Source organism: Bactrocera dorsalis, chromosome 1 (assembly GCF_023373825.1).
Source record: "Bactrocera dorsalis isolate Fly_Bdor chromosome 1, ASM2337382v1, whole genome shotgun sequence".
Lineage (NCBI taxonomy): Eukaryota > Metazoa > Arthropoda > Insecta > Diptera > Tephritidae > Bactrocera > Bactrocera dorsalis.
This window is the reverse complement of record NC_064303.1, coordinates 102,695,534-102,719,862: the sequence shown is the minus strand read 5'-3', so window position 1 is coordinate 102,719,862 and position 24,329 is coordinate 102,695,534. Positions and strand designations below refer to the sequence as shown.

Genomic DNA, 24,329 nt, shown 5'->3' with positions numbered 1-24,329 from the left:
ATCTGATTTGGCTTCGAATGAACACGTTGATTAGTTTTCTGTATAAAATCACCGCGTTTGTGGTATTGAAATCAGAACGGAAAATTAGTCCAAACGGTCAAGTACAATTCGCTTAGCAGCACTTAATCCCTTAAACAAAATCAAAAACATCAAAATGAAAGTAAGTGGCAAAAGGATTAAAAGTTACATGTAATGTGTGACAAAGATTCGGTATTAAGTTAAAATATTAAAAGGATTTATTAAAAATAATAATATTAAAAAAATAGTTTCAATATAAATATTTAAAATTGAAAAAATAGTTCATGCAAATAATAAATTTTGTTACACAGTGCATCGCTCTTCTGTGAAAAAAATATTAAAATTAAAAAATATACTTTTACACTAAAAACTAAAAAAAAAATTTAAAAAACAATTTTAATGAAAAAATATACTTTTCCATTAAAAGCTAAAAAATAAAAAAAAAATGTTAAAATATTAATTTTTTTTTTATTTTTCAAAAACCACAAAATTTTGTATACTATTATTATTGAAAAATTACATCTTTAATTATTTGGCTCAAAATAACATATTGTTAAAATATTTCATATTTTTTAAAATTTATTATTCTAAAAACAATTTATATTCTTATAACATTTCATATTCTTATAATCTTATTCTCTTTCTTCACCCCACCACAACCAGTTCGTCATCGCCGCTGTCTGCACTTTGGCTCTCGCCATGGGTGTTCAATCCTCAATCATTCCCGGTCTGCTGCCCGGTCTTACACAAATCGCCGGACACGGTCTCTCCTATACCGCCGTCTCTGGACCATTGGCCGTTCCCGTTCCCATTTCCGTCGCTCACGCTCCAGCTGCTGTAATCGCTGCCGCCTCACCACCAATTGCCATTGCTTCTCATGCTGCTGCTATTGCCGCACCCTCTGTCGCTGTGCATGCACCCGCTGTGGCGGCCGTTGCTCATGGCGGTGTCGTAGCCGGTGGTGCTTATGTTGCCAAGACCCGTGGTGCTGTGCATTCGGCTCCATTGCCCGGACACATCGCCTCAGTGGCCAATGTGAATGTTGCTCCCGCACCAGGCACCTGGTAAATTCAGCCAATCTAGCTGCACATCCGTCTAAATCAATTCTTCCCCCAATGGTGACATGGCTAACTCTTTAAGGACCTGCATGAAAATTATAAATGTGTGGCTGAGGCGCACATTAGTCGATAAAGTTAAGTAGGCGCAAATTTGTACACACGCAGTATGCAACGAACGAGCAACAACAATATACTAGTTGAATTCCACAACATTCATCACAACAACAACAGCAAACGCAACAATGCAACGAACAATACATTAATGTGGTTTTCATACATCTTCTTCTAATCTTCATCCACATTGCACTTTCACTCACTGCATTCCCCTTTTCCTATTGTAAATTCCTCTTTTCATCGAAGCTTACTTCTGCAGATGCTTGTAAAAAGTATGGTTGTAAATGAATAAAATGATTACGACTAAAAAACAAATTTGAGAGATTTTTGAATTCTTAAAAATAGCTGGTCTTTAGGCGAAGGTTAGATATCAAGACTAATGATCGATCAGAAGACCTAAATTGCCGCACAGGGACTTAAGTTCCCATATACTGACAAATCCTCTTGATCCTCTTAATCCTCATCACACATCAGCCAATTCGCCGGGATGACTGAAAGTTTGAGATGAAAAATATAACTTAGTTTTAATATCGCAACAGTTGACTCTCCCAAGATGAGTATAACTCACCTTCTACTAGACATCTTCAACAATTGACATCCGGGAATATTTGTAGTCTCACGATATCCATCGTAATCGAAATCCTAAAAAAAATTTAAGTGGACATAAGCTCAAAAAACTATCGTGAGGCTGAATTGCAGAAAAAAGAGTCAATTTCGATTCGATTTTTTGATTTACATGACAAATATCGTCAAATCTTGAGAATGTTTTTGTTGTTAAAAGCAAAAATTTAAAAAAATTTTGGATCAGCAACTAATTTGTAAGAGTTTTTAATACAAAGGGACGGATCGGAGCTCCGCTTTCTTTGAGAGTTCTACTTCTGAGTAACTGGACGTCGCGGGAGCATGGGCAGCGCGTACTACCACTACATCTTCTTAAAAATATTCTTTTGTCCCAAAGTGGATCGCAAGGAACATATAATAGTAAGCTCTTCGTCCTCAGCAAGACCAACTTTTTCTTAGTTCCAAGAAGAATCTACCGGGATGCAAGCTACGGAAGTTGTTTGGAGGAAGATGGAGTCAAAATTTTCTCAACAATTCCTTCTTGATTGCAGCACTTTTGCGATATCAAAGCTTAGATAAATGAAAGCTCACATTTTCAGACATTTTCGCTGAGAAAGAATGAAGGGGTTAGATGCGTTTAGAGGTTCCAAAAAATCGAATTTTGTTATTGTCTTATTAAATTCTACAACAACTCTAGAATATTGTTCTAAATTTTCAAGTTGATCCGAGTAATAGTTTTGGAGATACAGCCTTGATAACTTGTGCGCTCGAGGCTATCTAGTAGTATTTTGTCATTTTAGATGATCTTGCATCTTTCGCATCTTTTTTTCGAGGGGTCACCGGAAATGGTAATTTCAGAATTTTTTTATTAATAGTGTATGTTTGTAACAATAAAAGATTCTAATAAAATATTTGACTTTTTATATGAGAAACAAGTTTTTGATAAAGGCTTTTTTTACCCGAGGAAACCCATGTAATCCCCTAATAGAAATAAACGGCTGCGCAGATTTTTACTGAAAGGCACTTTGTCGATTCGTCTGATTTGATCACATAAGTTTTATTTTCTGTCTTCACAAAGTACTGTACTAGTATTCACCTTTGCTAGTGCAATTGCCATTATGAGGATTAGTCATTTAACCTTGAACCTTGAACCAAGTCTATAGCAAGATATGATGATCAGTTAACTATTTTAATCCTATTTTTTCTATAAACTATTTTGACTACTATATACGTATGTAAAATTTTTTCGCGGAAAGGATTTTTCAGTTTGACAACAATTAATCTCACTTTCGACTAAAGATGATCGTTAAATGTCATATTAATAACTTTTTAATTGACTTTTCGACGCTTCTTTGGCATTACTCAAAACATTCATACCAAATGAAATACATATATGTATCAATAGTGGGTGTGTTTGTTTTAATTGTGATAATACTATTCCTCTCACTTTTAATACTAACTCCGATTACACATCTATAACAATTTAAACTGAAAACAGCTTTAATTTCACAATTAACTGTCATGACAAAGTCCGAATCTACGTAAGCTTGACATACCGAGTGTCACGCAAGTTCAAAATTAATTGGTTAATTAAAATCAAAGCGGAGACTTTTATTGTGAATACAACAACAGTTACTAAAGTAAATGAACGTACATATGTATATATTTATAGGGTGGTTTTTAGAAATATAAGTTTTTATTATATTATTATTTAAAAAATAGAAATAGCAATGGTGAAGTTATATTGGGTAGTCTAAAAAGTATTTTCGTAATTTGTCAATAAATGTCATTGCAGTCGTATATCTTCAGAGCTACCAATTACATTTTGTCATATCATATAATGTTGAAAAGGTGACATTTTAAGCTTCATTTAACCAATAAGAAAATTTAGATTCGGGGAAGTTGAAAAAATGTTACAGTTGTTCAAAAATTAGTGAAAATACATATAATAGAAACTCGCTATATTTTGAAATTTTTATATAAAAAAGAGAAGAATGCCACGCAAACTAATGAAATTTGTGAAGTTTAAGGAGATGATGCTGTATCAGTTCGTGTAGCACAACAATGGTTCGCTCGCTTCCGTTCAGGAAATTTCGAAGTTTTGATTTACACTGATGAAAGCTTTACACTGATGGAATAATGTCTCTAGCGGAGAAATGGCAAAAAGTGGTCGACCAAAATGGTACATATTTATTAATTTATTTATTACTTTAAATATAAAAACGTAAAGACTTTTTCGACTACCAATATATGCAAATAAATAATTATATTTTTATTATTTACTCAAGTAGAAACACCCTGTTATCCTAAATACACAACAAGTGCAGTTAAAAATAGAAAACGTAATTGCCAGTAATGAAATGACCCTCAAATGTAAGTGGACCATTTAAACGAGTTTGAAAGATTTAATTACCATTTGTTTGGAATAATAAATACTTGCAGCGCGTAATACGAGCACACATTCCTGGCTAATCGCCACTGTGGATAAATAATGGAAAATAAAATTTTGAAAGCAGAAAGTTTATAAATTGCAGAAGATTCACAGCTTGATATAAATATACATATGTATGTATATACTTTTTAAATTTCTGATATAATTTTATTTTTTTTTTCTGATTCACAAATCTATAATATGTATGTATATAAATATAATAAAAAATCTATAATCAGCAGCATGATATCATTTTTAGTCCAAACAGGATATTTACGTGTTTTTTTTAAGTATTAAAAGATATTTCAATGAAAAAAAGTCTTTTAATATAAAATCTCTAAATTATTTGCTTTGTAAAATGATCATTTGAAATACCGGTTTCAATTGATTTGATATAATTGCAGCTATGAATATTTGATATCTATTTATTAGCTTAGTTAACAAACACATCTTACTTATTTACTCAATGCGTTTTCGTTTGCGATAAAAAGGTATAAACAATAACACTCATGTGCTCACATATTCACATTACCTTTTATATGGCACCCGATAGGAAATTCGGCGGCGAACTTTCTTTTCCCATAAACCGCACCAAACCGTAATTTTTATACTCTCGCAACAAAGTTGCTAAGGAGAGTATTGTAGTTTTGTTCACAAAACGGTTGTTTGTAAGTCCTAAAACTAAAAGAGTCAGATATAGGGTTATATACTCGTATACCAAAGTGATCAGGGTGACGAGTAGAGTTGAAATCCGAATGTCTGTCTGTCCGTCCGTCCGTGCAAGGTAACTTGAGTAAAAATTGAGATATCATGATGAAACTTGGTACACGTATTTCTTGGCTCCATAAGAAGGTTAAGTTCGAAGATGGGCAAAATCGGTTAACTGACACGCCCACAAAATGGTGAAAACCGAAAACCTATAAAGTGTCATATTTAAGCCATAAATAAAGATATTAAAGTGAAATTTGGCACAAAGGATCGCATTAGAGAGGGGCATATTTGGACGTAATTTTTTTGGAAAAGTAGGCGTGGCCCCGCCCCTACTAAGTTTTTGTACATATCTCGGAAACTACTATAGCTATGTCAACCAAGCTCTACAGAGTTGTTTCCTTCAGGCATTTATTTCCATATACAGTTCAAAAATTGAAGAAATCGGATAATAACCACGCCTACCACCCATACAAAGGTTATGTTGAAAATCCCTAAAAGTGCCTTAACCGACTAACAAAAAACGTCAGAAACACAAAAATTTACGGAAGAAATGGCAGAAGGAAGCTGCATCCAGGCTTTTTTTTATTGAAAATGGGCGTAGCGTCGCCCACTTTGGACCAAAAACCATATCTCAGGAACTACTCGACCGATTTCAATGAAATTCGGTATATAATATTTCCTTAACACCCTGATGACATGTACGAAATATGGGTGAAATCGGTTCACAACCACGCCTTCTTCCAAGATAACGCTATTTTGAATTCCATCTGATGCCTTCTCTGTATAATATATACATTAGGAACCAATAATGATAGCGGAATAAAACTTTACACGTATACGGTATTTGAGCTGAGGTATCCCTTGTGGAAAAATTGTCGAAATCGGAATATAACTTTTCAAGGTTCCTGATATCGAACACGAAGAATTCAGTGCCTAACCTAACCTAACCTAACCTAATTTTTCACCGAAAATATCGGTAAATCTCTCAGAATTTAATTCTAATTAATTTTACAGCAAAATAAAAAAATATGTAAATGACGGATAATGAACTTAGAACTTAGCCTTTCCTTACTTGTTTCGGAATGTAATGGTGACTCATGCAGTATGTGTGGATTGCTACCTGACCAATAATGCATATTTTGCTTTTTGACTAAGCCATTCAGCCAGAAATGAGCCTCATCGTTGAAGATGATTTTTCGATGAAAATCTGGAACATTTTGTAATTGTTGCTTGGCTCAATTCACGAACATACGACAATTCTTGTGATGATCAATTTAATCTTGTGAGGGTGTAGGCGTAGATAGGGTGTAGATCTTTCCGCAAAACTCGCCACAACGACGTCACAGAGATGCCCAATGATTGAGAACGATGTGTGATAGACAGATGTGGGTCTTTCTCAATTGATGCCCTAACGGCAGTAATATTCTCTACACAATTCTTTGTCTCACTGGCACGGGAATATTTTGTACTGTGCCTGTGGATTCAAATTTTTCCACTAGACGCTCAATTGTTAATCCGACAGGACGATTATGACGACCATAAATTGAACGTAGCGCCCTTAAGGTTGAGGCCATTGACTCCGAATTTCGGTAGTAAATTTCAATAAGTTCTACTCTTTGTCGGATCGTATATCTTCCCATTATGGAATGACAAACTTTACTGAAGAGAAATATCAAACGAGCGGGAAAAAATATTGTGTCGTTTCCTGTCTCTATCGTAGCGTCCGTATTGAGAACTCCGTCATAATTATTTATGTCAAGTAAAGAAGTTTTCTACACAAGACTGAATCACTTTGCATGACAGCAGTATGATTTAAGGGTCCGATCTGAAAAATTTCTTCGAAAATTGCATAATTTCTTTAGACAATAATTCAGGCTAAATTTCGTGAAGATATCTCGTCAAGCGAAAAAGCTTTATACATTATTCTGATCTGTCAGTTTGCATGGCAGATCAATATGGTATTTCAAAAACAGAGGAACTATGAATTATTTCACATTTTTATACCATTTACTTCACTTTTGCACACTCAGCTACAAATATCACTTATTGGCTAGTGACCAACTGCAAAAGTTTCCTACCGACCACAAAACGTATGCGAACGAAGATGTTTTCCGTACATTGGCTTTTGGACTCGCGCCTTTTCGCAATACTCACCGCAACTGCACAAACGTAACTATACAAACAAAGCACTAAATGTGAGCATAACAAATACACGCGAACTTAGCAAAAATCTCTCGCAAACTCTCACGGCAATGGAATTCGCTGGCGGCGCTGAGTGATGCGAATAATGAACAAAAACAAATTCGAATGCCGGTGCTCCAAACGAATGCTATTGTGCCTCATCGGCGGAGCGACTACCAGTAGGCCTCGACTCTCCAATATCAGCAGCCAACCAACCAACAATGCCAACTACTGATAATAAAAGGTAATGCCAACAACAAAAAAACAAATACAACAGCGTCCATACACTAACAAATATGTACACAAACATTTGGTGGAAAAAGTGCAATGAAAATGAAAATGAAACGCTTCGTCGCAGCTTTTTTTGGTTTGTGCGCTGTCGCGCATCATGTGGATTTGTTGTCTCAGTGCTGTGCGCTTTGTGTCGGCAACGACTTCGGGTGGACGTGCGCGTCATTGGTGTCGTAGCGTTGCGTTGCATTGATTAAAATCGATTTGGGAGCAGCAGCAGAATAAAGAAAATCGCCAGTTGTTAGTTGACAGAGTTGGAGATTGCTATTTGGGTGTCTAGTCGAAGCACGGTAGGTTCGGTTCGGCAGATGAGCGTTGTGTATTGAACGGCGGTGTTGTTGCCTTCTCGCCTGCTGCGGTATATGTAGACGATAGAAGTGTAAGTGTGAGTGTAAGTAATTTTTCTGCTTTTCTGCAACTTTTCCGCGTTCGATTTGGCTTATTCGGTGGCACGTAAGTGAATTGTTAGCTGTGCTTTGTTGTTGTACGCTTTATGCAATGTGATTTGCAATTTGCCACATTGTTGTTGCAATTACGTGACGTTGCTTGTGGAAAGTTGTTGCTGGTATGCCTAACTGCATAGCCAATAGATAAGCAAAAAAGTAAGCAACAACCACAACAACAACAACAACTGCATAAGTAACCAGCGAAATGTTGAAAGCATTGCACAATACAAACTTCTAGCCGAGCCGTCGCAGCGAGTGCGATTCGCAGGCCGCAGGCAGCAATCAGCAAGCAGTAGTTGTGAAACGGTGAGCGAGCGTGTAGCGTAAATTCGCCAGGAGCGTAGCGTGAAGTGCGAAAAAATATAATTCTTACTTAAAAGTGTTAAATTTTGTGCTATTATGAAAACAAAAGAGGCTCTGTGTTAAACGGAAGTGAAAAAGGTGCAAAATATATATGCAATAACCGTCACAAAGTGCATAATTGTGGGTTTTCCGTTGAACAAATGCAAATGCAAGTATGTAAGCAACAACAGCATAACAAAGAGACAATGCAACAAATATGCATACTCATGTTTATACCATTCGTATGTGTGTGTATTTGTATGTAAGTAAGTGGCGCCGGCTTGGGCTGACTGTATGTCTGCCTGATATTGTCTGCTTTGCTGCAAAGCTTTGTGCATATGAACGCACTTGGTGTGCATACATACATACATACATAAGTATGTACATAAATAAGTTTTATTTTTAAATATACTTATGTGCATCTATGTGTTACATAGATACATATGCGCCTATTAATATGTGAATATGAGCATCGCTGTGTATATTCAAGCAAAGTTATGTCTTAACGTGTGCGATTGCAACAGCTCTACACCCACACTGGCGCTACCCAACAAACCAAAATGCAGCGGAGAGAGTGTCAATACTTATGATACTTAAAAATAATTGATGGTTGTAACCAAGTGGCAATCCCAATTTTCAGATATTTGAGACTCGAAATCTTCTTACAAAATTCCTACACAATACAAGATCCTTGATCGTGTTGTTGTTGATCGGTCAGTTTTATGTACATGTGCTATAGTGATCTGGTTAAAATTTTTTTTTCGGAAATTGCACCGTTTTCTTGGCTTTTCTTTTGTTGAAGATATTTCGTCAAATGAGAAAGCTTTCCATATAAGCACTTAATTCTGGTCGTTTAGTTTGTATGGCAGCTATGTGCTATAGTGATCCGGTCTAAACCATTTTTTCTGAGATGATCCATTGGTTTGGGCAATAATTTCTCGAAGATAAACGAGCCGCTTCTTTATAAAAAAGACGAGCGCAAAATTTCAGGTCAAAATCTCAAAAACTGTGGGAATAGTTCCTTTATATACAGGCGATAGACGAACGGGAAAGCAAAGGAGGAGGGGGAAGACCATCACTCCGTTTAAACGAATATTTTTTGGCTACTTAGAGGATACTTGGTCTAAGAGCGGCAGTCGTGAGCTGCTTGAGCCATATGTTAAAGAATCGTTCTTGGTCACTCTCAAGTTAATGGCGCTCAGAGAACTTACCTCACTTGCATCTGCATATGGCTGGATTCTCCTATCATTTATATACATATATACATGTACTTTATAGGGTCTTTGACGTTTCCTTTTGTGTGTCTCAAACATCGTGACAAACTTAACATACCCTTTTCAGTATAGAAAAACCTATTTTTTCACATAAATTTTGAGGTTATGTTCACAAAAAAGTTCTATATATTTTTATTACCTACAACTTTGACATGTAACTTCTTTCGATAGGACTTTTGGTTTTGTTTAGAAATTGGGATTAATCGTTTTTGCCCCAGAAAACTCAACTTACGCTTCTTCCTTTCACTTATCGATCCCAGACCAACGTAAATTACTTTTATCTACACTTTTCCTACATTCTCTTCCTTATTCAACGGTCAATTTAGGTTATGTTAGGTTAGTCTGGGAGCCTAAACCAGTTTTGGTCCTATGCGATACCAGCAGAAGTTCAGTTGCTAGATCCAAAAGAGTAGTCATCTTTGAGGATGCCTGTGCTTGATGCGAATTTTCTGAAGCTTCACTATCCATACCTCCAGTGTATCATACCATGTGGACCCCAGATGCTTACAGCGTAGTCTTGCCAACGCGGGACAAGTGCACAAGACATGCTACATTGTTAATTTGTTCTTATACTCGAAATGGACTACATATATATTAGCTTATAATCATTGTCATAATCTTTAAAAATTATGTTTACTGGTCAGCACTTTTGTATCCGTTTTAGTTGCGACCTCTTATCATTAGCTGTAGTTGTTGCTACTTGCTGTTGTTGTTGGTGCTCTTGTTGCTCTTAAACGAGTGTCTGCGCATATTTGACGCTGCGCATAAATAGTGGAATAATGTGCGTGTGTGTGTACTTGTAGAAAGCAGTATAGCCAAGTATTTACCAAACTCAGCCGGAGAAAGTAAACAAGAATGTTATGAAAAGATAATTCTTCAAGCGCTAATAAAAATAGAGCAACCAACAAAATATGACAGATATATGGCATGAAATGAGCAAACGTCCAAAGCCGCAGTAAATAGCGATTTAAACTTAAAATACTATGAAAAGATTACAAATAAGTTTTTGTATAAAATGTGATAAAGTTTTTATGAATAGTGATACAACTTTTATAAAAAGTGATAAAATCAAATTTTAAAATTAAAAATGGAGTGAGAATAAAAAAAAATTATAATTTACAGAAAAAAAGCGAAAGATTATGTGAATGTGAATGTGAAAGATTAAAAATGCGCGAAATAAAAATTTTGGTAATTAAAAAAAAATTGCAAAACGGCAAAAAAATAAAAATAAAATAAAATAAATAAAAGTTAAAAAAATAAAAAAGTTAAAAAATTGAAAAAAATGGACAAAAAATAAAAAAAAATCGTAAATTTTAAAAATTATGCACACTGAATTGAAATTGAAGTAAATACAACGTAATATTAAAAAATTGTAAAAAATTAAAAAAATCGTTTCGTTTAACACATTGAGTGCCATGGCTACACGTTTTCGTGCGACAGGCATTGTCTGGTCTTATGTATTGTCATGTGTTTTTGGTTGACGCTACAGGGTTTTTTTTAAATGTATTTCAAGTAGCCTAATGTTTGCCCTAAATTTTGGTCCAAGTTTCATAGAGATATCTTCATTTTTGCGGTTTTTATGATAAAAACTCTGAGGTTCTTTTTAATTTTGAAAATTTATTGGAATTCATTCGATATTTCGGAAAAAAAGTATAAAAAAGATATTGAAAAATTAAAATTAGGATATGATAACTTCAATTACATTGATTTTTACATTAATTTTTTAGATGTGTATATTTTGGAAAGCAATCAATGCACAATTGAGGAGTGTTGGGGCATTTTCATTTCGGCTAAATATTCTTTTTGCTTCAGCTAGCATAAAACACAAGCACGTCGGATGGTTTTATTATTTTCATCTACTCTTTTTGTGATAATATGTTTTGATTGCGATACAGGCTGCGGGGATGTGAGATCTAGTAGGCCCTAAGCAACGCGTTCACGGAATGTTCGTATATTAATGTTTCTATTCGTAGCTGCTTTATACACAGTATAGGCATTTCCACGGACCTAACCCTTTGCGAAGGGTATTTGCGTATGAAGCCATTTGGTCGGAAAGATCAATGCCTGATTTCCCCTTATTATATTCTACCACAGCCAGTGGCTTTTCTGTTGCTCGTCTTTTACGTCTCGCTCCTTGACTAGTTGAAGGCTCTGCAGGATTACGTGCTCCATCGTATAAAATGCGTAAAAAGAAAAAAAATTAAAAATTGCAAAAAAAAATCGCGTCGCACATTTTCGTACGACATCGATTTTTACGATTGCAATTCCGTCGTGCAGTGCCATGTCGTAAGGAAACGTGCGACAAAAAAAACCGTTATAAAATCCAAAATAAACCACAAAATCATCCGGGATTGGCGCAGAACTGAATATTTTCTACTTTTACACCAGTTTATAGCAAAAAATGTGTTTGGCACCCGGGGAAGGTTTTCGTCAAAACCCCTTGGCACTCAATGTGTTATTAAAAAATATTTAAAAAAGAAAATTAAAAAATGTAATAGTTTGAAAAATCATGCAATTGAAGTGAAATACAAATATAAAGCAAATAATAACCAAATTTTGTTAAAAAGTAAGATAAAAAAAAAACATTTAAAAAAAATTATAATAAAAAGAAAATTCAATATTATTGAAAATGAAAGCAGTGCTTATATTTAAGAAAGTCTATATAAAATTTAGCATTTGCAATAAAATAATATATTATACATTATTATGCACTCTTTTCACTATACCTACAAATCCCAAATATCAAAGTGTGAGAGTACACAATAATTCCTTATAAATCATTGTAATCAAATAAATCTATAGCTATTCTAAGTTTATTTGCATTTTAGTTGCCTGGCAAATATTATCGCGGAAATTATTACACTCACACACACACACACAACAGTAAATAATCAATTTAATATGCCTGGCAGACTGGCAATAAATCGCTTCTACAGCCAACAAAACCAACAACAAATGAGTATGCAAAATGCTAAAACTTACAGGCTTTCTTCGCGTTGATTTGACTTGCTCACGAATAGCATTAATAATGTCTAATTGCTGCAACCATCCACCGAATGACTCAGATCCATTTATAAAACCGCAACTTTGTACTACAAATATATGCACACGTATAAAAGTAAATAGCGTGTGATCAAATTAGTAAATGACTTTTGCACTTCATCGTTGATTTAATGAGCACAAAGGCAAAAAAATAAACAATCGGAATGGAAAGGAAAGGAAAGCGCATTAAAAGTACACAAAGGCAATCGCTCGTTGTGTTAATTTGTTTAAAATAAACAAGCGTTAAACCAATTCATTAACGATAGGCACTAGGCTGCTGCTCGCATTGGCATCAAAACAAAAATCAGCTGTTTATCAACATGTGCGTGTATGTATTTGTGCAGCTATGACGCTCTGCTGGCGGAAAGCTTGTTATTAGCGCGCAAATGAGCAACTCAGCAACGCGCAGTGTTAACTGCTCTTCAATTCGCATGTTCTCTCTGAGATTTTTAACGCATTGCATACTATTTGAATATGTATATATATAAATATTTTTTTTTTGAGTATTTATTTTACTGAAATAATGCTGCTTGGCATCTTTGCGCTTTTCTTACTTTTTGCTTAACGTTAATTCGGCAATTGGGAGAGAAAGCGAGAGAGTTAACGAGGGTTTTTAGCAAAACACCTTACAATTTTTTGTGCGTATTTGCTACTAGAGTTTATCGCGTCACTATAGTTGTGGTGATAATGGTGTATATATAAATAATTAACACTATGTAATACAAATCAACTTTTTTATTTGAATATTGTTGATTGTTTTACTTCATTAAAGTTAGAAATTTAGTGTATTATTTATTTTAGTTTTATAGTGGAGCATAATTTTTTTCCATTTTTACTTTATTAAAGTTATATTAGTTTAGAATTTGGTACATAAACTCAAGATCAGATAAGAACCGGACAGGGTCGCCAAATAAAGATTTCACTAATTGATATATGGAGATGAAATGATCGAGCTTGGCAAATTTTTTTACCAATTTACTTTGTGCGCCCACTTTATAAAGTCCTGTCCGGGTCAAATTTGATCTTGAGTGTATTTATATATTTTCTCTGCTTACCAGCAGTTTCTTTGAACAATTCTATTCAAAATATTATATATCCTTAAGATAAAGTTATTTGGGCACTTATACGCCCTGTGGGTTCGCCCAAGTATTTTTGTCGCTCGTTTTTATCACTCATACGCCCCGTAGACATTGCAGAGTCCTTAGCCAAAAGAAATTAATATGTTTTTGCTATTCAAGTGGGTTATTTGACTTATTTTTATATTATTAAAAAAATTTAAATGGAAGCAATTGGAACGAGGAAGGGCTAAGTTCGGGTGCAACCAAACATGTTATACTCTTTCAACTTGCAAAGATCAAAGACCGACACAGATTCGTCTTACTACTGCGATTCCTTGTGCCAAATAAGAGTTTTTTTATCTTAATTTGGTGTTTAATTATAGCACTTTATAGGTTTCCGGTTAATTTCGTTTTGTGGGCCTGGCACTGGCCAAATACGAAATAGTACTTTTTATGCAAAGAAAAATGTGTATCAAGTTTCAGCAAGATATCTTAACTTTTATGCAAGTTACAGCTTGCACGGACGGACGAACAGTCAGTTACCAGGACTTCAATTTTTCTCGTCACCCTGATCATTTATATATACAAGTAGTATAACCTTACAGGTGTCTATCTCTCTTAGTCCTAGGTGATACATACATCACAATCGTTAGGTGAACAAATCTAATATACTCTGTTATTAACATAAAGCCGGTGTATATTAAACCTGTCTAGGGTATAAAGGCAAGAAATATTTAATTTTTGTAAAAATATTTCTTGTTACGTACTAATGTGTTTTTAATTATGCAGATTCTCAAAAGCAGCTTTCAATTAACAAAGTGGTGCTAATTTTTATTTCTTCGGAAGTACTTGTTGCTTAAAACGCAATGGATATCATACATTTTTTTAAGAAAGTAAACAATCTCCGTGCTTTGGTATGCATTTATTAACTATAAAGTAAGAAAACTAGCACTTATTAGATCTTCTTTCACTATTAGTGAAGTGTGTGTATTTTGATGCTATTCAACAAGTTGAAGACAGAAACCAATTCCGAAAGATTGGTGTATATGAAGAGAGGATTTGCCATGAAACGCGGTTTGTTATAGCAAAAATAGCGAAAGAACGAGATTAGAAAAACTTTTTATCAAAGTTATGAGCAATTAAATTGTAAAAATATTGTTGATGACTTTTGAAACCTACGACAATCCAATGATATAAAATTACTGTTCAAATGGACCCTTAGGACTGCGTTAAATTTGCTCTTGTTTTATATATCCTTTATTATATTATTCTAAGGGCCGTTTTTTTCAAAGTTTGGTTAGCAGCTATCTGTCTGTTCAGTTTTGGTTAACTTAACCAAAACTTCTTCTGTAGGAAAATAGTTTTTTTTAACCAGAACTTAACTGAGAGATGGTTTCTTAGCATAGACTGAGAAAACGGCCCTCAGAATTATATTATAATAAAAGATATACAAAACAAGAGAAATTTTAACTCAAGCAGCACCTAAACTATAATACCTTTCACAGGTGTATTTCTATAGCTTAAAGCGGTTTGAAAATATCTTTATCTTAATTTCCAGCGGTCGGTTTGTATGCAAGCTATATGCTATAGTCAGCCGATCTCAGCAATTTCTTTGGAGATTATAGTGTTGCTTTGGATAATAAAGTATGCTAAATTTCGTGGAAGTATCTTGTCCCACGGACAGATGGACATGGTTAAATTGAGTCAGCTCATCGCTGGCCATTTATATATAGACTTTATAGGGTGTCCGTCATTTCCTTCTGTATGCCATACACTTCTATCAGGGCATACACGTTTCCAAAACTGAATAAATTTTAATATTACTTACGTTCATTGCTTATTATTAAATATATTCAAAACAAAAACAAAAAATTACCTAATAACTTTTATTATATAATAAATAAAATATAATGTCCTCTTATACTATATATGAACATAAAAATAAGTAGACATGCACTAAGCCTTCGCGACTACCGCTAATAAAAAACACATCGAGGATAGCACGATGGCACCGTGCGGTCAGCGAACAAAGAGCATACATATGGAACAATGACGACAGCAGCAGCACTGAGCAGCCATACACACACACACTTAAACAAGTATACTTTATATATTTAGGTGTTGTGTATGCACTTGTTTCTGTGTGTGTCGCTAATCGCAAGCAGACGCTGCCAAACAGTCAGTTGAAGCGGACAGCTGTTGCTGCTTACTCGCTCCCCTTATTCCCCGCCATTATGCGTTGGCTATTGGAATTTTAACAATAGCTATCTATCAACACATTGCTTAGAATACTATACAAATTATTTGCTTATTTTGCTGAAAAACGAAACTTCGATGTTTCAATATATTTCAGTACGTTCGGGAGCACTGTCCAGTGCACAAAAGCGCAAAAAGGCGAAGAGCCACCAGACGGGAATGGTTACTAAATAGTCGATCGCGCGAAATTTGTACGTGATTAGGGGATTTCAATTTAAATTTCACGCGATTTCAGTAAAAAAAAAATTGCGCCATTTGCATTTTGTGGCAAAAAATATATTTTTTGTTTCAAATAAATTGAGAAATAATTATATTTTACGCTGCTACTGACGAGTGGTCGTAATTGGATTTCGGCTTAGACAATTTTTTTTATAATAAATGTTTTTTTTTTCATAGTATAAATATATGTATATTAATATGTACTCAAATATATACATGTGTACTACATATATACATTTTTTTGATTAACTGTGGCGCGCTGGAGATCGTTTTCGTTAGCTTCTTTTGGCCTTAAATGTGTATTTAATTACATTTCAAAAGACAAGGCAAATGTGAAAATGTTTGGAAATATATATATATATATATATATCATATTCGGTTATATACTTATATATATAAGTGAATTGTAATGAGTGCAAAAATTTTTGAGTTTGTGATTTTTTGAAATATAATGCCTTAACAATACGTGTGGTCAATAAGTTGAAAATATTTCGCTTGAACCGATGCCAGTGTTTGAACTATGGCTTATATGTCATAAATATAGCTCATTTAAATTTCTCGAATTTACTTGAAAGTGAAAATGAACTAAATTTGAAGTGTCATGTTTTGAGTTATCTTAAAATCTGAGTGCAATAAAAAACTTTAAAATTTTTTCTTGCAATTTAAAGTAAATATTTATACGGGAAAAAGGATAAAATATGACAGCGTAAAAAAAATTAAAAATATTTTTAAAAATACAAGCCTCGTACCAGAAAAGTGCCATAAATATCTAAAAAATATATATCGTCACCTAAAATGCAAAATAACGTAACATCACTTTTCATAAGTTTAAAATTGAAGGTTAAACGATATAATAGAAACCACTCATTTTGACAAAAAAGTGTGTTTTGGTTACAAAACGGTTATATAATGGTTATATACTAGTTATAAAAGGTTATATATTGGTTATATTGGACAGTAGAAGCCTAAAAGTTGATGATACATATGTATGTATATCTAATATCATATAGTGAATCGTAAGCAATAAAACACTTAATTTCGAATTATTCGAAGATATGTTGCTTTGCATTTTAAGCAACGATATGTGATAAATATTTTTTATAACGCCAAATGTATTATTTTTTTACTGTACGAATGAATATTATTTATAACTTACGTCTAATTTCGCCAAGGAAAATCATATAAATAAAAAAATTTCTTATCAAATTAACTTGCACTGACAATTTTTTTTACTTAATTTTTTTTTTTTTTTGTTTATTCTTCACAGCTGAGGACATTACTAGATTTACTAATAGAAATACAAATACTCAAAAATACATACATACGTAAAATTTGAAAAATGTGTTAAATCACTTTGAAAACTTTATCGCTTCAAAATGTGCAAAAATCCACAAATCGCTTGGGGATTACCAAAACCGCAATAAATATTTAATTTAACACGCAATTCCTCCGCCACGTGTACCGCTCAGAGTAAAACCACTGGGCAAATACAACAACGTTTACTTATGACTTCACAAATGTGGTCAACACACCACACTCTCCCACCCAAATATACGATAATGGTGAAATAATTGCGCAACCACTTAATAACAAATTAAATTGAACAGCAACAACAAAGTGTTGCAAATTGCTGCCTCTAACCCCGTTTTGGCAACAACAACTACAACCCCACACAACCACCACAATGAAATCGATCTTTGGCGGCGCCAAACAACAACTCAGCAGCTGCATGCAGCAGGATAGTGATGATACGCCGCCCGTTATATTGGTAGCCAACAACGATTATAACCACCATCAACATGAAAACCACTACCAACAGCACAATGGTGGCTATCAAGCGCCTACAAGGCGCAATCATTCGCCGCGCCACTACAGCCAGCCACATACGGAGCTAAACGATCACACCGATAGCCAGCACAACAATAATAATAATGTCAATAACAACTTTATCACAGCCGTTACGACGCCCATCACGGGCACGAGCACTTATGAGACCTTACAACGTCCCTTCAAGCACGATCGTCGTCGCGGTCAATGGTCGGCGACGGCAGATTTTTATTTTGCATGCACAAGTCATGCCTTCGGTTCGATTATCTTCTCGGAGGTGCCAGTTTATGCGATGATCTTTGGTGGCGGTAAGTATACGCATACACACATGCAGACATATGTACATGCGATAGTTTGATTTGATAAGCCACTGGTTTGGTCAATCTTTATTCTTTATTGCCAATGACATCAATTCGAGTTAATTTTAATTCGTGTAGCAGAGTAAACAATTGTCTTTATTTCAGTATGCTCTTATCACTTAATTGCCTAACCTTGCAAGAAATCAGCCTTTATAGCGTTTGCGGTTAGGGGTCAAGAGGAAGTATAAGCAATTACAGTATTTCTCTGGTAAAAAGATTTGTCGTGTTGTTGTATTTTTGGGAATAGCAAAATTTTGGGTTTATGAACAGTGACAAGTACCGAGGGACTAATATACATGAGTGTGATCGGCATATTAATATCAAAAAGTGATATAACTTTTAAAAAATATTGTTTAGGTTAGGTTACATCGACTGGTTTTGACGCCATACATTGACTTACAAGTCTTTAGAAATGAAGGTTTATTATAAATTAGAGCTGACATCGTGCAGGGCGTCAACGGTTTTTTGAGAAGTTAGGAGAGACTTGATATATAATTCTGATTCTTTCTCCAGTACTTTGAACTGTGAAGCTCTTAGGTTTCTAAGCCGAGTTTTATACAAGGCCAGTCATATGAAGTGGAGGTGTTCCAGGGTGTTCTCATACTTACTCCTCTGCACTTTCTACATGTGCCATCGTTTATAATGCCCATATGACTCGCATGTAATTCCAGTAAGTTGTGACTTATGACAAACGCAGCCGTGTGAGTAGAAAGATTAGCTCGGCTTCCTTGCACCTGATCTTGGCGATCCTGCTTATCCCTAAGGCATTTCATCTCATAATAAGCCGTCTATTAGCCCTTTCGAAAATTGCATTGTGTATCGTTTACTCTTGGCGAGCAGAATCTAGCAGTTGGACCGAAGCTATTTGCTGACCAGCGTGTGTTAGACTCAGAAGTCCACCGCTAGATCTTAAGAGGGAAACAGCAAACCAGGTTGTTCATTCCAATGTCATGTAATCGAGATAAGGGAATGTTTTCCTGCGATCTCAACGACTTTAAAAAAAAAAAGGTCTCTTATACAAGACTGTTGTTTCCTTCCCATTGAACGAGTTTTTTATGTTGTGGACAACCCTGGAGAAATAGTTCGCCTTCGAACGAATGTTCTTTAGTTACCAAGAGAATACTTGGTCTAAGAGCAAAAGTTTTTAGCTGGTAGAACCATTTGTAAAGAACCGTTTCTGACCACTCCCAAGGGAAATGTAGATTAAACTTCTACACACGACTCCATCCTCCTATACTATAGTCAACCTAAAATTAAGTGGCCACAGAAATAGTACTTTAAAATGTTTTTAGTCAGTCTTCAACTGTTAAAAAGTCTTTTGAAATTTAATCAAACCAAAAAAAAAACCATTAAAGTTGTAGTAAAAATTCTATTATACCTTTCATAAAAACGTATTTGTTTATCACACTCGGCTATATGAATTATATTTCTTTACAGTTTTCTTTTTGCCGATGTACTTGATAGCGATATTTTTATATGCCATTCCAATTTTTATAATACAAACTTTCTTGGGTCAATTCTCAACTTCGGGCCTAATTTCCGCCTTTCGTGTGGCGCCGCTTTTCAAAGGTGACAATATACTACTTTCTTTCTCAACTAAATAGTTTTCAATACCTTCATGTTTTATTTTCGCTTCAAACAGGCATTGGTTACTCCATACTGCTGCTAAATCTAATTTCGCTTGCCTACTATGGCATTGTGGCAGCTGTACCGCTTATCTATGCAGCCAATGCCGTGCACACTGTGATACCGTGGATGAGTTGTGATAATGCGTGGAATACGCCCAATTGTTCGACACATTCAACATATGACGCGGATGAGATCTCGCTAGATCCGCATGCGACTGTCGAGTTTTTTCGGTAAGTGTGTGTATAAGGTTTATTAACTAAATAATACTAGAAGTATAAACTAAATATATTTAAAAACCTAAAAAGTGCAGAAATTGATGCATACTTTCAGGCTGCTTTTTAAAAAATATTTTATGAAATAAGTAATAATAACTAATAATAATTCACAGATATATCATTCTCACCGATGATAACACGCCGCACGAGTATGTGATATCTTGGCCCGTGCTCTGTGGCGTTGTGGGCGTGTGGTTGCTCACACTGGGCATACTGCTGAAACGCGTCTCATTTGTAAGTAACTGAATTGAAATAAAAAGCAGTTTTTAATTATTTGCCTTCACACCTCACAGATTGGTAAATTTTTTCGTTGTACATGCGTCATAATGTTTGCCATTTTCTTGGCGATATTCTTGCATCTCATCTGCTACATAAGACTTGACTGGGACACCTTCGTAGACTACTTTAAGCCAACGCTGCAGAGCAGCTTCAGCGGTGTTTTGGGTGGTTTGCGCACAGCGATTTTCATGTCCACGTGGTTATTAGGCCCCGGTTGGGGTAACGTGCTCACACTAGCCAGTCACAATCGCTTCCACCGTGACAGCGAGAAGTTGACCTACTGGGTGAGCGGCACACATGTGCTGCTCGCTTTTATGGCGATGATTTCTGGGCGTATCGCTTTCGATCACTTCGAAGGTACTGACAAAGTGGCGTCTATTAAATTTATAAATAGTTAATAAATAATATTTTTTTTTCACAGATCACGTGGGCTTCCTGCATTTTCATTTCGATGAGGAACATTATATGCAATTTCTTTATCTCTGCTTTGCATATTTATTTGGTAGTTTTACGAGCCTACCGAACTTCTGGTGTTTCCTCTTCTTCAGCATGATTTTTCTAGCGGAACTAAGTGCAATTGTAAGTAATGTGGTTTGTGCACACACACACATATACATAAATGTTTACAATGTCATATTTTGAATAAATAAATGTACTCTTGGCTTTTCCTTTGTTTTCCTGCTAGATTATTCAAATGATGTCTGTGCTGACAGCTTTATTTGATGAGTACGAGCAATTAAGAACAAAGAAATCACGCATTACAATCGCTTTGACATTGTTGATGTTGACTGTGTCAATTTATTTTTGCACCAAGGTTAGTCTCTACAATTTTATGTGTATTTTGTATATAGTTTATATACTTATAAGCATGTATGGTATAGTCAAGTATGCATGTAAGTGGTATGTCATACTCGTATATGTATGTATGTAAAAATGTAGGCACGCCTGGAAGCCACTGACCGTTCGTTACTTTGTACTCCACTATTTATTACATGTTAAGCTTTCGCTAAGAAGATTAAAATTCATAAAAAACTATATGATCAAATTTGACCCGGACTGTCAAGAACTAACTCAACGTATTTGAATACTAATGCTCGCTTTGAAAGAGGCCATTAAGCTAATGCAAAAATTCCCACACTCATCCCAATTCTAGTATTTTCGGTTTCGGCACATTTCTAGAGCGCCATTTGCTGAATTGTTGGAAAGTTTGGAGGCTATTTTCATAAACTAACGTTTTACCAACAGTATGTTGCGTTTGATGAATGTAGGGTTCTCGGGTACGTCGTCGAGCATTAATTCACCAAAGCTTGGAGAGCTCAGTGAATATACATATGTATGTATCTTTTCAAAATTCTCTCCAACATCTCTACGTTATGCTTGTCCCAACTTCTCCTCCAATTTGTGTGATTCGCTTTGCTGTTGTCTCATATAAAGTGAAAAAATTCGTCTTTTAGTTAACTTAACTTAGAACTTGGACGAAGGAAAATAGGATTTTTGGCAGGCATTTTAACAAAAAAAAAATTTCAGTGAAAATTTCGCGTCATTTTTTTCAAATAGTCGTAATCGAAAAAAATACCTTATCGAAGCCTTGAAGAATTGTATCTCAAAGACCTGTGTAAAAGAAGATCGGTTTAGTAGCTCTCGAGAAATCTTGGCAACCGACTTCAAAAATACAGTTTCGAGCTCGCAAGTTTTCAAGGCTATATCTCCGATACTATACTATTACTCGGATCAAAAAATTTAATACAATATTGTAGAAATGTTGTAGAATTTAAAAAGGCAATAAAAAATAGATTTTTTTGAACCCGTAAACACACGTAACTCTTTAAGAAAGTGATATTGCATAAGTCTAACTCTCTTTAAAGAGTGCAGCGCCAATAATATACACCAAACCGGTTCGATTTTATTTCGAGACTCATTCGTTTAACACACTTTTAAGGTTTTTCTAGGTTTACAGAACCATTTATCATATAAATAATATAAAATATAAGCATTAAAAATAAGTAACTTTACATCTTCTAATCAGTACATTTTCTTTGTAAATTACAGAAAGGCTTTGAACATCTGGACCTGCTGCCCAATATTGTCATACTCTCACATTTGATTATCTCTTTCGTACTTCTCCTCATGACCACCTGGATCTATGGACGCGAACGTTTTCAATGTGATTTACAATTTATGTTGGGCAAAACGATTTCGAGTTTTAAGATATTTCTAATACGTTTTTTAACGCCCGCGTTCTTTGTGTTAAGCATTGTAAGTAGCATGGCTGTATATCTGATCTCCATTATATTCGAATTCTCTCTTTCTCGCTTACAGATACAAACGCTTTACTTTTTGGAGCGTGACAACTCACCAACGGCACTGGTTATCGTCAGTCAATGTGTGATATATGCCATAGCGCCTGCCTATATGATTTATAAAATTTGCCAAACCAATGGCACATTGCGTAATAGACTGAAACAATGCTTTGCACCGCACGACTGGCATCCCGTCGATGCTGATAATCGCCGCTTCTACGAGGAGATCATGGGCGTCTCGGAAATGCTAGTAATGGAAGGCGGCGAAGAGAACTGCGCTGTGAATGCTTAAAACTACTTATAAATATTATAAGCAAACATACATACATACAACACACACTTATGTATAGCAAATGAACAAATTATTTTTAAAGTCAGATAAAACGGAGAATGTTTGGAGCATTTCGTGACTTTATAGCTATAAGCTGTCATATTTTCGAAACTAAATTGGATTAAGCGTCTGCTATAAATCGAAAAATTTTAAATGCGTTTAGTAAAACAATTTCTTTTATTTGACTTTGTTTTTTAAATGAAAGCATTAATGGCATAATTAAACGCTGATTTTCATTGATTAAAGATAACGTCGCAAATAATACGGAAATTACGATTTTTATTAAAAAAATATTATATCTATACTTAAAAAAAATATAAAATGATCATATGAAGCCATAAAAAATCGTAAATCTCTTTTGTACTGACTGAACTTTAAGTAATATTATATAATATCAAGCTCGAGCGCATGGCTCACTCATAAAAATCATTCAAAGCTATGCTGTAACTTGATTGATTAAGACAGTAGGAAATTACGCATATATGTATGTCTGTATGTCTGTATGTATGTGTGTCTAGTGGTCTATATGTAAGCGCTTTTATATGTTAAACATTTTATGAAAATCCAAATACATATATACATGTATGTATGTATGCTAGTAATAAGTATGTATGCAGGGGAGTAAATAATATTATCGGAATGCTTTGTAGTTTTTTAAGCTGCCTTTTTTTATAAGAGATTATATGTCAATTTATATACACACGAACTAATTATATTATACCGAAGTGATATAACAGTTAAGAATACTCGATGTTCATACCAATGCATGAATGTAAGTTTGTGTCTAGTAATATACAAATGTATGTAATTACATACATACCTAAATTATGTACGTAAGTTAGGATATCATGCAACTACTACAGTTATGTACAATAATTGAACACGATTAGTAGACATTTTGAAAGTCGTAAAGTTGGAAATAGATTTGAAATGCGAAAAAAACTTTTATAAGTATTTCAACTCTGTGCGGATATACGAGTACGTACGTAAGTACACAATAAAGAAGAAGAGAGCAAAAGCGTACGCAAATGCGAAAAAGTTAGCCAAAGCCGAAAAGTTGAGAGGAGAGAGCAAAATGTCTGCGCAAGAGATTCGAAAGTTTTGTGTTCAAGCACTTGCTGTGAGCAAAACTTCTTTAGCGAGAAAGATATATGCTGAAAAAATTTTCATTTTTAAGCTTTGATAATTTTTGCACTGCGGAATTTACGAAAAAGTTATATGAGACCATTTGTGTAGGATTAAATTTCCTACAATTATTTGAAACTATTTTGTGAAATAGTAAATACTTAGAAATATTGTTTTCTTTCCAATAGTAAGGAAACACCTT

At 34.6% G+C, this 24,329-nt stretch overlaps 2 protein-coding genes across 11 annotated transcripts; both read left to right on the top strand.

Moving 5' to 3' along the window:
* Positions 1-1,505, top strand: LOC105231177 (adult cuticle protein 1). The gene is made up of 2 exons (XM_011212333.3): positions 1-160; positions 682-1,505. Exons 1-2 carry the CDS (start codon positions 155-157, stop codon positions 1,084-1,086), a joined length of 411 nt encoding a protein of 136 aa, XP_011210635.1. The 5' UTR covers positions 1-154; the 3' UTR covers positions 1,087-1,505.
* A 5,694-nt stretch (positions 1,506-7,199) lies between these two features.
* Positions 7,200-24,280, top strand: LOC105231176 (sodium- and chloride-dependent glycine transporter 1). 10 transcript variants are annotated; one of them, XM_049446725.1, is made up of 10 exons: positions 7,200-7,318; positions 17,270-18,137; positions 19,626-19,757; positions 19,831-20,047; positions 20,206-20,326; positions 20,386-20,728; positions 20,793-20,950; positions 21,057-21,185; positions 22,421-22,627; positions 22,691-24,280. In XM_049446725.1, exons 2-10 carry the CDS (start codon positions 17,687-17,689, stop codon positions 22,961-22,963), a joined length of 2,031 nt encoding a protein of 676 aa, XP_049302682.1. In that variant the 5' UTR covers positions 7,200-7,318; positions 17,270-17,686; the 3' UTR covers positions 22,964-24,280. The 10 variants fall into 10 exon arrangements, with proteins under 10 accessions (XP_049302682.1, XP_049302676.1, XP_049302674.1 ...); XM_049446719.1 differs by lacking the exon at positions 7,200-7,318 and adding an exon at positions 7,451-7,655; XM_049446717.1 differs by lacking the exon at positions 7,200-7,318 and adding an exon at positions 7,451-7,744.
* Positions 24,281-24,329: the final 49 nt, after the last annotated feature.